General features: G+C 42.6%; 1 protein-coding gene across 1 annotated transcript in view; it reads left to right on the top strand.

The window, feature by feature from the left end:
- Positions 1-13,144, top strand: part of LOC126282404 (cholinesterase-like) — a 45,736-nt gene extending 32,592 nt beyond the window's left edge. Inside the window, exons 6-7 of the mRNA XM_049982062.1 lie at positions 3,095-3,227; positions 12,997-13,144. Of these exons, the coding sequence (XP_049838019.1) occupies positions 3,095-3,227; positions 12,997-13,144 (281 nt within the window). The remainder of the gene's footprint in view (positions 1-3,094; positions 3,228-12,996) is intronic.
- The last annotated feature ends 1,141 nt before the right edge of the window (positions 13,145-14,285 follow it).

Raw genomic sequence — 14,285 nt, 5'->3', positions numbered from 1 at the left:
ATGCGCGAAACTATTGTCCACCATCCCTGTATTTCATTTGTTGTAGAACCTTAGAAAAAATTCTCAGCTGGACCATAATTTGGTATTTAGAAAAGAATGACCTCCTCCATGACAGCCAGCATAGATTCCGAAAGCATCTATCGTGAGAAACCAAGCTCGCAGCTTACTCACGTGACTTGCTGGAAGCCATGGATCAATGCAGTCAGATGCATACAGTAATCCTCGATTTCCGAAAATTATCTGACTCAGTATCACGTTTGCGCTTGTTATCAAAAGCACGGTCGTGTTGCTTATCAAGCGAAATTTGTGACAAGACTAAATTTCTTTGTAGAGAGGACGCAGAATGTTATCTTCGATGTAGAGTCATGGACAGATGTTGAATTAGCTTCACATGTGCCCGAGGGAAGTGTGGTGGGACTATTGTGGTTCATGTAATATACTTATGGGTCTGCAGATGATGTGAATGTTAGCATCAGAGTTTTCGCAGATGACGGAATTATCTATAATGCACTACTGTCTCCGCCTAATTATTCAGTTTGGTCTTGATAAGATTACAGAGTAATGCAAAGATTGAAGACATGAATGAAACTTTCAGTAATTGTATAATAGTGCGTTCCTCGAAACAAAAAACATTGTAATGAATAGAGTATCAATGAGTCACAAGCGGAATCGGTCAACTCATACATATGTCAGGGTATAACATTTTGTAAGAATATAACATGGAATGATAACATAGGCTGTTATTGGTAAACACACTTCGGTTTGTTGGTAGATTACTGCGGAAATTCAGTTGGTCTACAAAGGAGATTGCTCAAGTGTGTGGGACGCAAACCAAATGGGACTAACAGGGGAAATTGAACGTACACAACCAAGGGCAGAACGAGTAGTCACAGATATGTTTCCCACCAACAAGAGTATGACAGGGATGCAAATGAAACTAAACTGTTAGACACTTGAAGACAGAAACAACCTATCCCGAGCAGGCCTGCTTAAGCGTTCAACGTTTTAAAAATCAGCATCAAATGATAAACTTAACGTAGAGCTCGCGAGGACAAAATCAGAGATATTACAGCACGCACACAGCTATTTAAAACAATCATCCTTGCAGCACTGCGTACATACATGGAACGGGAAGAAGACAGAACAGGAATAAGACCTAATAACATGTACGATAGCCGGCCTGAGTGGCCGTGCGGTTCTGGGCGCTACAGTCTGGAGCCGAGCGACCGCTACGGTCGCAGGTTCGAATCCTGCCTCGGGCATGGATGTGTGTGATGTCTTTAGGTTAGTTAGGTTTAATTAGTTCTAAGTTCTAGGCGACTGATGACCTCAGAAGTTAAGTCGCAGAGTGCTCAGAGCCATTTGAACCATATGAACATGTACGATAGAATGTTCCTTGCCCCATGCACTTCGCAGTGATTTACGCACTTTGACTGTAGATGTAGATGTAGTTAAACAAGGAAAACCACAAACATCATGGTAAGTAAATAATCTTTCACCGCATAAATCTAACTCACGGCTTAAAACGCTTTTCTTATCCAGTAGAGACACGTACTTGTTTGATGATAGGTTCAAAACAGCACCGGATAAGTGCTCGAGATACAGATCGAGACTCATAAATCCTCGGTTAAATAATTTACTGCTTGATAGCTGTCAATGTGCAAAACTATTTCTTCACCGGATGCTGCGTCAAAGCTCTGTACCTGCACGAAGTTTGTGCTAGAGCAATTGGCAAGTCCATTGCCTCAATTATACTCGCAACAGAACTTGTAAAAATACTCAAGCTGTAAAGGATGTACATTATAAGATACAGATTCATGTGATATCGATATGCTAAGCTATACCTGGATGTCTAACTAACATTCTGATACTTGTCCTCTTACTTTCCACGTTCGAATGAGATTTTATACCTCGTGTTTCACGAAAATAAAATTGTTTCAAGGTGTCTGCTTAGTGGCCAAGTACTTCTATAGATACGGGATCCAGATTACTGGTTTTAAATCTCCGTCTCTCGTGTATTCTCAAATTGTACTCGTAGTTCCACAAATTTTCAGGCTGAACTGCAGTTATGAAGCGTCTCTAACTTTCCTGCACAGCAGTTCCTCTGCAGCGACTAATGTATTACTCTGATAGGAATGTTTCTGGTTACGTCTCTTTAAATTCGAAATCTACATGTTTTGTGTAAGTACAGAAATGAACGATGAGTAGTACAAAGAAGAAGCGACTAGAAGCTTTTTAAATGTCGTGTTACAGAAAATACAGGAGGGCAGATCGTGTAACTCATGATGAGGTAATGAATCTGAAAGGAAGAAAAGAGATTTGTTGAATAACTTGGCAAAAAGACTGGTTGATACGATACATCCTTTGGCATCAAACGATAATTGATTTGCTGTTCGTTGGAAGTGTGGTGTAGGCGGGTAAAAATTATACAATGTTCACAAACGCTGAGTACAGTAAGCAGTTTCATATTCATGTATATCAGAGAAAACACCATGTCAAGGAAGATTCTTTTCTGTTTAGTAGCTCACCTTTTATCAGCAACGGAAATAAAATGAACTTTTAAAATTCCGAATACAACACTTGCTCAGTCTCCCTGAATACGTCTGCTCACTTCTTCTACGCAAAAGGCTGTTGGTTTAATATTTATTGCACTGATTGATCTTTATCATTGCAATATTGTCATTCTCTCTTCTGACAATGTGATAACTTTCAGATAATACGAAAGGCATATGTTGTTTAAACCTTTTCGAATGATAACCAACTTATTTATGTAACGATATCGTAAGCAAAATCTTATTAGAACAAGAGACTTGCTTGTACAGATTCATAAGAACAAAACCTCAAGTATTCCCATGCCTCGTTTTTAGAGAATGTGAGTATTACGTATGCCTGTTTCTGGCGCATTTAGCTAGAGATTACGTTCACTGAATGCACACTTTTCCGGGCCTATTTTATGATACATACTGATTTGCATCGCTAAGATGTAGTTCTTTCTCATAATTAGTTTACAGTTACTAAGTTAATACATATTGAAGTGAGCACATGTACATCCTCATTCGTTTGTAAATGCATTGCATGGGTACTATTTTTACAGGCACTCCTCATGCGGGGGAAATAGGGTTCCTGTTCCTCGTCGAAAACATTCCAGTGGCGTGGGATCCCACAACTGTTGAAGGGGCTCTGAGGCAGAGGGTAGTTGAGAGCTGGAGCAATTTCGTGAAGTATGGGTAAGTACGCTGGAAACAAAATCCTATTTCTAGTAAATCAAGGTGTCTTGCCGTTACTCTTGTCCTCTTTTTTGTTCGTTATCCAGAACGCGCGCCGAAGCACCGTATGGTGTAGTGTAAGTCAATGCGTAACTAGGTTCAAACTATGAACTGAAACAGCCATTTCATCATGACAAATGTTCACGACAGCTCGCTTCAGCGTCTTATAGATTCGTTCATTGCTTTGAAATCACTGAAGAAATGACGTCATTCAATCGTTCCGGTAATATTTCCGCCCAATCACGTTTGTATTTATTGATCTGTTTATGATTTTCAGCTATAGGTACTCATCTTTCATCTCATAATACTGACACCAGTAATAATTAACATACGTGCACTACTGGCCATTAAAATTGCTACACCACGAAGATGACGTGCTCAAGACGCGAAATTTAACCGACAGGAAGAAGGTACTGTGATTTGCAAATGATTAGCTTTTCAGAGCATCCACACAATGTTGGCGCCGGTGGTGATACCTACAACGTGCTGACATAAATAAAGTTTCCAATCGGTTTCTCATACACAAACAGCAATTGACCGTCGTTTCCTGGTGAAACGTTGTTGCGATGCCTCGTGTAAGGAGGAGAAATGCGTACCATCACGTTTCCGACTTTGATAAAGGTCGGATTGTAGCCTATCGTAATTGCGGTTCTTCTTATCGGGACATTGCTGCCCGCGTTGGTCGAGATACGATGAGTGTCAGCAGAATATGGAATCGGTAGGTTCAGGAGGGTAATACGGAACGCCATGCAGAATCCCAACTGTCTCGTATCACTAGCAGTCGAGATGACAGGCATCTTATCCGCATGGCTGTAACGTACCGTGAAGCCACGTCTAGATCCCTGAGTCAACATATGGGGACGTTTGCAAGACAACAACCATCTGCACGAACGGTTCGACGACGTTTGCAGCAGCATGGACTATCAGCTCGGAGACCACGGCTGCGGTTACCCTTGAGGCTGCATCACAGACAGGAGCGCCTCCAATGGTGTACTCAACGACGAACCTGGGTGCACGAATGGCAGTACGCCATTTTTTCGGATGAATCCAGGTTCTGTTTACAGCATCATGATGGTCGCAACATGATGGTGTGGGGTGCCATTGGTTACACGTCTCGGTGACCTCTTGTTCGCACTGACGGAACTTTGAACAGTGGAAGTTACAATTTCAGATTTGTTACCACTCGTGGCTCTATCCTTCATTCGATCCCTGCGAAACCCTACATTTCAGCAGGTTAATGCACGACCGCATGTAGCAGTTCCTGTACGGGCCTTTCTGGATATAGAAATTATTCAACTGCTGCCCTGGCCAGCAGATTCTCCAGATCTCTCACCAATTGAAAACGTCTGGTCAATCGTGGCCGAGCAACTGGCTCGTTACAATACGCCATTCACTACTCTTGATGAATTGTGGTATCGTGTTGAAGCTGCATTGGCAGCTGTACCTGCACACGCCATGCAAGCTCTGCTTGACTCAATGTCCAGGCGTATCAAGGCCGTTATTACGGCCAGAGATGGTTGTTCTGGGTACTGATTTCTCAGGATCTATGCACCCAAATTGCGTGAAAATGTAACCACATGTCAGTTCTAGTATGATATATTTGTCCAATGAATACCCGATTACCACCTGCATTTCTTTTTCGTGTAGCAGTTTTAATGGCCAGTAGTGTAATACAAAGCAGCCGATATAAAACTGTCAGAGGTAAGAGCAGCGATAAGACCTGGGCAGTTACCTCACGTACTTTGCTAGCTGTGCAGTGAAAACAACAGAAGCAATTATTGTGATCACAATGACTAAGTTCCTGTAATGATATTAATATTGTACGTTGCTCTCTGCTTCTATGGGCACAGGACCAGATAGCGTGACTACATGTGTTTTGAGATACAGTTCATTGAACAGTACTTGGACCTCGCGTTATAGCTGTAGTGACTGGCATGTTGTTTTTCAGGCGCTGTTGTTGGTTAGGGTTTTCTCGGACGCTACAGAAATATTTTAGAAAATACATCGATGTCAATGGACGGTATTAAGCAATGCACAAATTGACCGAGTTCTGCCGAACCCTCTCCTTTGGCTTACCAACATTACTGAATTTGTCTGTTTGAACAAGTGTTTTTATTTTTTATCCACTTTGTCCAACCTTCATTTGGGCTTTAAAAATTTCAAGATGACCACAGAGTTACAGTCACAGTATTACTTTATAAAATGGCAACCACATCAGGAGCTACAATAATTTTAAGGCTCCAGTCTGCTACACTAAAGCAACAAAAGACGTTATTTGTTAGACAATAAGGTTTTAAGGATTGTGCCGCCACTAATTCTTTCATAATAAACTTGAATCTTGGATTAGAACCTCAATTGAGACCTATCTCCTTAATCAAAATCTATAGTTTCATTAATATGGCGTGAACCTAATCGGATAGCCTATGTCTATACACCAGGGTGCCCGTCCACAGCTCGTGGTCTATGGGGTGGCGTTGCTGCCTCTGGATCATGCAGTCCCGGGTTCGATTCCCGGCCGGGTTGAGAATTTTCCCTGCCCGAGGACTGAGTGTTTGTGTTGTCCTCATCATTTCATCGTCATCATCATTACTTGTGAGAGAGACTAGATTGGACTGTGAAAAGAAAATTGACTGTGTAAAAATTGGTACTTCGTATGGGCACTGATGACGTCGCAGTTGAGTTCCCCACGAACCAAACATCATCGTCGTCATCACCAGGGTGCCCTTTATTTACCTGATTTTCCTCACCAAACATCCAGTTGAACGTATCTACTACTAGATTCTGTGAGCTCCATGTAAGCTGTACTTTAAATGGAATTGCAGACATTACCACCCACCTATCACTCTAAACCTGTACGTCTAAGTCTTCTCAGCTGATTGGCTGCCTCCAAGGTAAACCCCAATACTACAAATACGTTCTAAACACAAAGCAGCTCCGACGAATATGTTCAGGACTTGGCCTCAGGATCTGACAACACATGGGAAGCATATGCCAAGAGCTGCCTTTCTGACGGATATTTGCGAAGCAATACAGTGGTCACATTCTACAGAAATCCATTCCTTTGCACCTCGGCAACAGCCTGATTAACGAATCGACCACCGGAATAGTGATGCAATGAACTCTTACTTGAATCAACACTGTAAATGGTGACTCTGGTGACACATCAGAAACGATTTATTCAACAGGATCACTTCGAACAATAATCAGCCTGAAATACTTGTAGTTGTCATGGGAAGAACCTAACAACATTGGACTGTCGCATCCCGACACATGGAACTCTGTAGTGTGAAGGTGTTAAGTGTCCCTGACATTACCACAAGCACACCTGATGATTTGTGATAGCAGTCCAGTGCATTCTACCAACACCCTCCTTACCAGATTTCACGACCCATGCATGGCCAAGTGTGCCAGATTCTGCTTGTGAAATTTCGCTGTGAGTGCCGGAATAACACTGAGGTTGCACAATCGAAGACACAAGCCCAGTGAGTGACGATCAAGGTTACCTCATGTTGCATTGTCTCTGCCCTTGCATGACTAGAAGCGACACCTTGTCATAACACAAACGCTCTGACAAAGTACACGTACTACTCACTCCAGCCATCTATCATCTCAGTTCGGTTTCACAAAGAGTACTCTACTGCACGGGTCCCTTACTTATTTTGCATCTACCACGACTCACTCGCCCAGCCCGAAGTTCCAAGCGTCTGGAAGAAAGCTCAGGTGACTCCTGTGTATAAGACGGGCAAAGAACGGTCCCGCGTAATTATAGATCAATATTCCTAACACTGGTTTGCTGCAGAATCCTTGAACATATTCTCAGTTCGAATATAATAAATTTCCTTGAGGGGGAAGAGCTGTTGTCCAGTAATCAGCACCGTTTTGGAAGGCATCTCACGTACGAAACTCACTCGCCCTTATCTCATTTGATTTTCTGCGAGATTTGGAAGAAAGGCAACATGCGGATTCCATATTCCTAGATATCCGAAAAACATTTGACAGGGTTCCCCTGTGAAGACTGTTGTAGTTCCGAGAATACAGGTTCCAAAATCTGTGACTAGCTCGAAGACATTTTAAGTAATGGAACCCAGTACGCAGTCCTCGAAAGCGACTGTTCATCGGAGACAAGGTATCGTCAGGAGTGTGCTAGGGAAGTGTGGCAGCATTGCTGTCATTTTCTACATACATACATAAATGATCTGACAGACATAGTAAGCACCAGTCTGCAACTGTTTCCTAACTATTCTGTGGTGTTCGGAAAGTTTCCAGCATTGAGTGACTGTAGGAGGATACAAGATGACTTTGGCAAACTTTCTGGTAGATGTGATGAAGGGCAGCTAACACTAAATGTGAAAAATGTAAGGTAATCCAGATGAGTAGTAAAAATAAACCCACAATGTTCAAATGCAGTATTAGTAGTGTCCTGCTTGACACCGTTACATCGATTAAAATGCTAGGAGTAACATTGCAGAGCAGTAGGAAGTGGAATCAGAATGTAAGGATTGTAGTAGGGAAGCATATGATCGAATTCTGTTTATTGGGAGAATTTGAGGAATGTGTGGCTCATCTGTGAAGGAAATCGCACATAGAACACTGGTGCGACCCATTGTCGAAAACTGGTCGAGTGTCTGGGATCCACACCAAGTCGGGTTGAAGGAAGGCATCGAAGCAATTCAGAGGCGAGCTGCTTGATTTGTTACCAGCAGCTTCGAACAACACGCAAGTATCTGTGAAAGTTGTTTCATCTCATCTTCTAGAGGAATAAAACACTGAAGAGATGCTTCGCGAAGTCAAATGCGAATTATTGAAGGAAGGCGACGTTGTTTTCGAGGGTCACTATTGAGAAAATTTAGAGAACCGGCATTTGAGTTTGACTAAAAAACGATTCTGCTGCTGCCAAGGTAAATTCCGCCTAAGGACCACAAAGATAATATTACAGGGCTGGGTCTCGTACGGAGGCATGTACCTAAAAAGGAATCCGTCTTCAGGCCACAAGTGGCCCATTGGGACCATCCGACCGCCGTGTCATCCTCAGCTGCGGATGCGGATAGGAGGGGCGTGTGGTCGGCACACAGCTCTCCCAGTCGTTATGGTGGTTTTCTTAGACCGGAGCCGCTACTCTTCGGTCGAGTAACTGATCAATTGGCATCAAGAGGCTGAGTGCACCCCGAAAAATGGCAACGGAGCATGGCGGCCTGGATGGTCGTCCATCCAAGTGCCGGCCACGCCCGACAGCACTTAACTTCGCTGATCTGACGGGAACTGTGTATCCACTGCGGCAAGGCTGTTGCCTACGGAGGCATATAGATAGTCGTTTTTTCTTCACCATATTTGCGAGTGCAACAGGAAAGTAAATAACGAGGACTGGTGCAACGTACACTGCACCGCATACCGTGTGGTGGCTTGCAGAGTGTGTTTGTAGCTGGAGATGTGAAATTGCTGGAAACTACCCCACACCAGCCGCTGACCCGCTGTAGGTTACCTAGAATCATCTACAACTAGCCGCCACCTCTGGCACCTTCTCGTCACCACTTTGTGTTATTGCTGACAAGGTCTCTGCTACCTGAGATCGACGCAAACAATCGAGACACCGCCAGCGTCTGCTGTACGAGTTCTTGCCCAATAAGCTGTAACGTTTTTATTGCTGCATTACTCATTTCTCTGCTGTTAGAGAACTGGTGATTCGCACCAACGACCTGCTTATCATCCTGGATCATCATCTTAACATCTTCTGGCGTCAGTAACTATTGTATCTCGGGATCGCCGCGCAGTCTAGGGGGTCTCGTCACGCCCCGCGCAGCTCTCTCCGTCGGGCATGGGTGTGTGTTGTCCTTAGCGTAAGTTAGTTTAAGTTAGATTAAGTAGTGCAAAAGATTAGGGACCGATGACCGCGGCAGTTTGGTCCCATAAAACCTCATCACAAATTTCCAACTATTGTATCATCTTGATACTTATTAAGCTTCCTGTTCGTAACAAGTCGATCTCCTGCGGAAGAAGACTCTACATTTGTCACGATGTATCCATTCAACCCATCCAAGTCGAGGACAACATTGCTCTCCATATCGGTCAGTTTCCTTGGTCGACAGTGCCACCGGAAATTCAACTTGAGTAGCGCACTGATAACTGGGCTGTTAATATCATGATAACGGAACAGGTAAAATATTGAAACTTCCTGCCAGATTAAAACTGTGTGCCGGACCGAGACTCGAACGCGGGACTTTTGCCCTACGCGGGCAAGTGCTCCACCAACTGAGCTACCCAAGCACGACTCACGCCCGGTTCTCACAGCTTTACTTCTTCCAGTACCTCGTCTCATACCTTCCAAACTATACAGAAGCTCTCCTGCTATACTTGCAGAACTAGCACTCCTGAAAGAAAGGATATTGCGGAGACATGGCTTAGCCACAGTCTAGGGCATGTTTCTTTCAGGAGTGCTAGTTCTGCTAGTTTCGCAGGAGAGCTTCTGTATAGTTTGGAAGGTAGGAGACGAGGTACTGGAAGAAGTAAAGCGTGAGAACTGGGCGTGAGTCGTGCTTGGGTAGCTCAGTTGGTAGAACACTTGCCCGCGAAAGGCAAAGATCCCGAATTCGTGTCTCGGTCCGGCACACAGTTTTAATCTGCCAGGAAGTTTCATATCAGCGCACACTCCGCTGTAGAGTGAAAATTTCATTCCAGGTAAAATATTCCTTAATGCCGAATAACAGTATCAGCTATCAAGTCCAGAAGGAGCTCTTCTAGATATGATTTGGTTCCGCCGAACAGGCTGCACAAGTTAAAGTGATTCAGTAGTATGGGCTTGCAGCTGAGAAACAAGCTGTTGTGGTTCATTTCAATATGCGATATACACAATTGTGAGATTATGCACATGTATTTGTTGTATACGACTTCGTACAAAATGGCAAGGAGAGGTGGGCTGCATTGCGGTGTGGCAACTATCATTGTAGGAAAGCTGGACATGAGCAGAAATGATTATTAAAGAAGTTAACAGAATAATGAGAAGATTTGCTTAACATGTATTTCTCCAAATTATAAAGACTCTTCACAAGTAATAAACAAGAAACAGAGTCCGTCTACTGCGATGTCCACAAGGATGAGGCACGAGCGAAGGCGTCGTGACGAAGTGGCTCCGAGCACTAGGGATCTGAATCGCTGCCTTCGGCCATCCTATACCGGGGCGCAGTATCTGAAATAAATCCCAAGCTCTGCTTGCACTGAAACCTCCGTTTCGGTTTATGTTTTCCGTCATTCTTATTTTGATAGACTTCGTCGTTACACTCTCTCCAAAACTGGATATTCTCGGACAATAAAGATGTTATATCATTCCATCACTGTAATTTGGCTAGGGGGTTCCACATTAACCAACACGCAATTTGAGAAAGTCTCTTCATCTCGTCTGCCAGAGGTATAAAACACTGGGGAGTTGTGTATCTCTTAGATTAACTGCAAAATCACAAGCCTTACTTTAGACTAGGAGGCAGAGATGGCCTAAGCTGGGTTCTGTCCCACCTGGAGGCAGCACCACTCAGACAGAGCATTTATCAATTAAGGTGTTTGGGTGACTCATGGAAGTAAGCAAGGAACGTTACTTTCTAGGGTATAGTGGGGGGAATGGCCTGACATTCTACAGCCAACTCAGTCAGACATTCTTAATAGACGCCTGGAGAAGAATTATGAGGACTGAGAGAGGCCTAACTTGATACTGTCATTGTGCCATTACAAAAAAAAAAGTCAACTTGGTAGTTGACGAAAAACCTGATATTACCATTTTATCTGAGAGATTCAAAACTTAACTACGAGCACTTACTTTTTCCCGGTCTTCAGAGTGCACTGTCACTTAAGCTCGTATTGGAGTTGAGATTGGGTTCGGACACAGTCTTCTTGCAGCACATCATAAAGATTTTGTTTTCACAGCTCTGCGGACAATGTGTGTAGTAGCAGAGACCAAAGTGAGTATTACCGACTTATATTTTCAAAATAAAATGAGGCACTGAGTTTAGCAAGATCGCTACTCCACTTGCAGTTTCGAAATGATGCTCCACAACTTCTAATTTTGTTAGTCTTTGTGAGCCACTGTACAACAGAATGTTACATGCTGGTGTCACGAGTTCCAATTTACGCTTCTCCATGCGCTGGTTAGCAGTCAGACAGTAGAGGGACAACTGTGCGGACGAAACTCAGTATCATTTTTCACCAAGTTTCTGGGGTATGATGCGGCCCGTTACGAATCCTCGCTTGTGGCTACGTCTTCATCGAAGAGTAGCCCTTTCACCCTACTTCTTTAATTATTTGTCGGATATATTCCGACCTCTGTCTTCCTCTTCTGTTTTTACCCCCTACAGCTCCCTCTAGCGCCACAGATGTCATTCCCACATCTCATTAATTGTCTTGCCCCGTCTTATTGTCATTGTTTTCCACATATTCCTCTTCTAGACGATTCTACGGAGAATGTCTTCATCTCTTATCAGTCCACCTAATTTTCAACATCCTGCTGTAGCACAACTCGATCGATTTGATTTCTTTTCTGATTTTCCAACAATCCGCGATTCACTTCCATTGTATGTTGTCTCCAAACGTACATTCTCAGAAATTTCTTTTTCAAATAAGGCCGATATATGGCACTAGTTGACTGCTTTTAGCCAAGCGCGCGCTCTTTTCTTGTGCTGGTGTGCTTTTTATGTAAGTCGTCCTTTCTTATTACGTCATGTCTCACTTTTCTTCCAAGGAATCAAAATTTCTTAACTTCATTTACTTCCTTGTACCCGCTGTTGAAGTTAAGTTTAGCTCGAATCTCATTCCTTCTAATTCTCACTTCCTTCCTCTTTCTGCGATTTGTTGTCAATTCGTAGTTTATGCACCTTGGATTGTTCATTCCTTTCAACAGTTCCAAAGTTCTTCCTCATTTTCGCTGAGGATACTAGTGTCATCCGCGAATCTTATCATTGATATGCTTTCGTCTTGTATTTTATTCCTAATCCTTAAACTTTTTAAAAAAATTTCGTCATTGATTTTTCGATGTATAACTTCAGCAGTGGAGGTGTAAGACTGCATTCCTGTCTCATACCGTTTTTAATCCGAGCTCTTCTTGGCCTTCCATTCTCATTTTTATTTTTTGGTTCTTCCTCACTTTGTATTTTACCCCTCTTTCCCTATAGCTCACCTTATTTTCCTGAGAATTTCGAACATCTTGCACTATATTACCCTGTCGAACGCTTGTTCTACGCCAACAAATCCTATGAACATGTTTTCATTTTTCATAACTCTTTCTTTCGTTATCAAGTGTAACGACTAGATTAGTTGAAATCTCAACACATATTGTCAGTGTTCAGTTACCCTCTTTTTTGTGAAAAACATATTTACTATTTTGATAGTTTCGATCCTATCACCTGAGTCAGTAGTAAAAGCACTTAAGTTGTGTTTAGAACAGTCAGGTGCAAATTCCCATTCCACTGTTATGATTCACGTCTTCTCTAACGCTTAAGGAGAAAGCTGGTATGGAACCTTTTATGAGACTACGGCCTATTCCTTAATTCGTGTCCAGACAAGGTAGTGGTCATTTTCTTATCATCCTCCCTGCAGCCTCTCTTAATTCGTGGAGGTGATAACGTCTAATAAGATTAAATGGATTGAAATGTTTTCTTGCTACATATTGTACTTAACCGTCTCCCCAAACTTCCATAAACCAAACCATACTACAACCATAAATATTTTCGTAAATCTCAATGTCATGTTGCAGGAATCCCAATTCTGGAAACGACAGTGTGTTGTGGGAGCCATTCACCGTGTCTTCACCAAACTTCTTACACATTACGACGGAGTACAGTTTGGAGCAGAACAAGGACAAGGAACGGATGGACTTCTGGCATGAGAACATCCCCATGTGAAACTGCTGAGCCTCTCTCTAACAAGTCATCTCGATATATCAGCAAACAGTTGCTTTCAATAAAATATTAAAAACCCTGACACTATAGATTATTGCTTCATAAGAAATTATGCAGTTACGACCGCTGATTAAACTAAATAAACCGATATAACTATATAATAATATCCCTGCATTTCCTTTAGAAACCATTATTATTATTATTTTCGTGTCAAGAAGAGTACAATACAGTTATTTACAAATTAAAAATAATACAATAGTATATACATTAGACTTATATATATAAACCTGTATACTGGAGGTTTGAGACATTATACCAACATTGATCCGTAGTTGATTCTGTTACGATTCATAAGTGAATATCCATTCAGGTATAGTACAATGCAATACAATCTCGATAACTAAACATACAGCGGAAAATGTTACGTGAGTGTAATAGCGATAAAGATATTAATAATCCATAATTTCTGTCCCATAATACAGTGCATGGTCGCTCTGAGGAATCAACTCTGTTCCACTGTGTGTAATACGTCGAGGGATACTTTCTTCTTTTGTATGTATATCTTTCAGTCCTTTCTCAAAGGGTCAGGATGGGCCTCTTTAGGACTCTCGGTTGTTTTCAGCCAAACCGCAGAGATGTGGAATCAGAGCAGATGAGTTTCCAGTAATGGAGAGGGAATAGCTGCTTCAGCAAGTAATAGTTCCAAATAATGTTAGTCGGAATCACTGGACAGACCTAAATTTATTTTCTGTCAAGACACTTTCACTGACAAAAATATTAAATGCGTAATGTGTGGGTGTTATGGAGAGTCCCTGAGGATGCTCCGTCACCATAGTGCAGTAATTTGCAGCTGTACATGAATCATGGTATGTTTACGTTAGCTTCTTAACGGATTCCGAGCAGTTCTCACATACGCTCTGTAAGACTCATATCCGGGAAGCGTGCCATCACTTCATTCACACGGCACCCTCTATTCTGTCACTCGTCATTCACCAGGTGAGGTCTACGGGAACAACCACTGTGGTCGTAAAACTAAAATTGCAAATAACCACCAGCGTTATGTTGGAAGCCAGTGTCAGTGTCTCGCTTCCCTGTAGTTTAGAGCTATAACAGTTTAGTTTTGAACTACTGTCAACGTTGATCC

Source organism: Schistocerca gregaria, chromosome 7 (assembly GCF_023897955.1).
Source record: "Schistocerca gregaria isolate iqSchGreg1 chromosome 7, iqSchGreg1.2, whole genome shotgun sequence".
NCBI classification, from domain to species: domain Eukaryota; kingdom Metazoa; phylum Arthropoda; class Insecta; order Orthoptera; family Acrididae; genus Schistocerca; species Schistocerca gregaria.
This window is presented reverse-complemented; position numbering and strand designations above follow the sequence as displayed.